Source organism: Penaeus monodon, chromosome 28 (assembly GCF_015228065.2).
Source record: "Penaeus monodon isolate SGIC_2016 chromosome 28, NSTDA_Pmon_1, whole genome shotgun sequence".
NCBI classification, from domain to species: Eukaryota; Metazoa; Arthropoda; class Malacostraca; order Decapoda; family Penaeidae; genus Penaeus; species Penaeus monodon.
The window spans coordinates 18,283,420-18,284,490 of record NC_051413.1 but is presented as its reverse complement, the minus strand read 5'-3'; the positions used below and the strand labels follow the sequence as shown (position 1 = coordinate 18,284,490).

General features: G+C 38.0%; 1 protein-coding gene across 1 annotated transcript in view; it reads left to right on the top strand.

The window, feature by feature from the left end:
• The first annotated feature begins 547 nt into the window (after positions 1-547).
• Positions 548-1,071, top strand: part of LOC119591086 (calmodulin-lysine N-methyltransferase-like) — a 21,444-nt gene continuing 20,920 nt past the window's right edge. The window contains exon 1 of the mRNA XM_037939807.1: positions 548-712. Within this exon, the coding sequence (XP_037795735.1) occupies positions 638-712 (75 nt within the window). The 5' untranslated portion in view covers positions 548-637. The remainder of the gene's footprint in view (positions 713-1,071) is intronic.

Sequence of the window (1,071 nt, the reverse complement as noted above, 5' to 3'; positions counted from 1 at the left end):
CCATGCCTGTATGCGTGTGGACGTGCTTTAGAGTGCATTTGCATACTAATAATGATATCTGAAGGAATAAAGTACAGGCAGACAAATTTAAAACTCCTCTACTTATATAAGTCGTGAGGATTGTCCGTGAAGATGAGATTAGAGATGTGTCTATAAATAGAATGATAAATATAGCAACTGAATGGCAAACGATGGGAATGGATAGGAATGCAAGTAATTATTAGATAGGAATAAAGATCAAGTAACAGGTTGAAAATATCTAAAATGGGTAGATGAACAATATATACAAAACATTTCTGCATGGTTTAGTTAAGGACTTTTTTTTTATTAGATGTTATCGTAAAAAACAGATCACGTAAAATCCCTCTCAACATCTATAAGCAAACTGAAGCTAGTATAATCCCCAGTGTGATATGGAAATAGAAAAATGCCTTTGCGTCATACCGTTTGTTTATACACAAATACGCACGCACGGGAAAGCGATCCCTTGCAAGCATCTCACTCGTTTTCGTCGGCTTTTGTTTACATTTGGTTCCCAGACGGAGGAGGTGGAGGAAGGGACATAGGCTTAAGTTATTTTTATCTCTGTTCAATGTTTATATCTCTATAGATACTAGCTGTAGATCACACACACAAGATGACCGGCTCGAATAATGAAAACTATGTGAACAAGAGTACAGTTGCTCGCCGGCGATGGAAGATCCTAGCGGAGGTGAGTGGGAAGATGTTAACTTAAATGTAGGCCTACCTAAGGATCTTTGCGCTGCCTCCCAGGGCTATTATTAGATCGTCACATTATTGTCTCGACATTGTCACAGCCGAGTTGTTGTTGCGATGCTCGTTTTGTGGATTATGAAGTTGGAAATGGTTTACTGATGATTTGAATTCAGTCTGATAAGCACTTTGGATCAATATGCTAGTGTGAAGAGCACTCAAGATTTGCAGGTGTGACAGATTGCTAGATAATTTTTTTTTTCTGTTGGATCCTTAGGTTTTGCCCAGGGTTTCCTTAACAGCTTCTTACTTGAAACTAAGATAAAATAATAATCAAGCTCATACATAATGGACTTC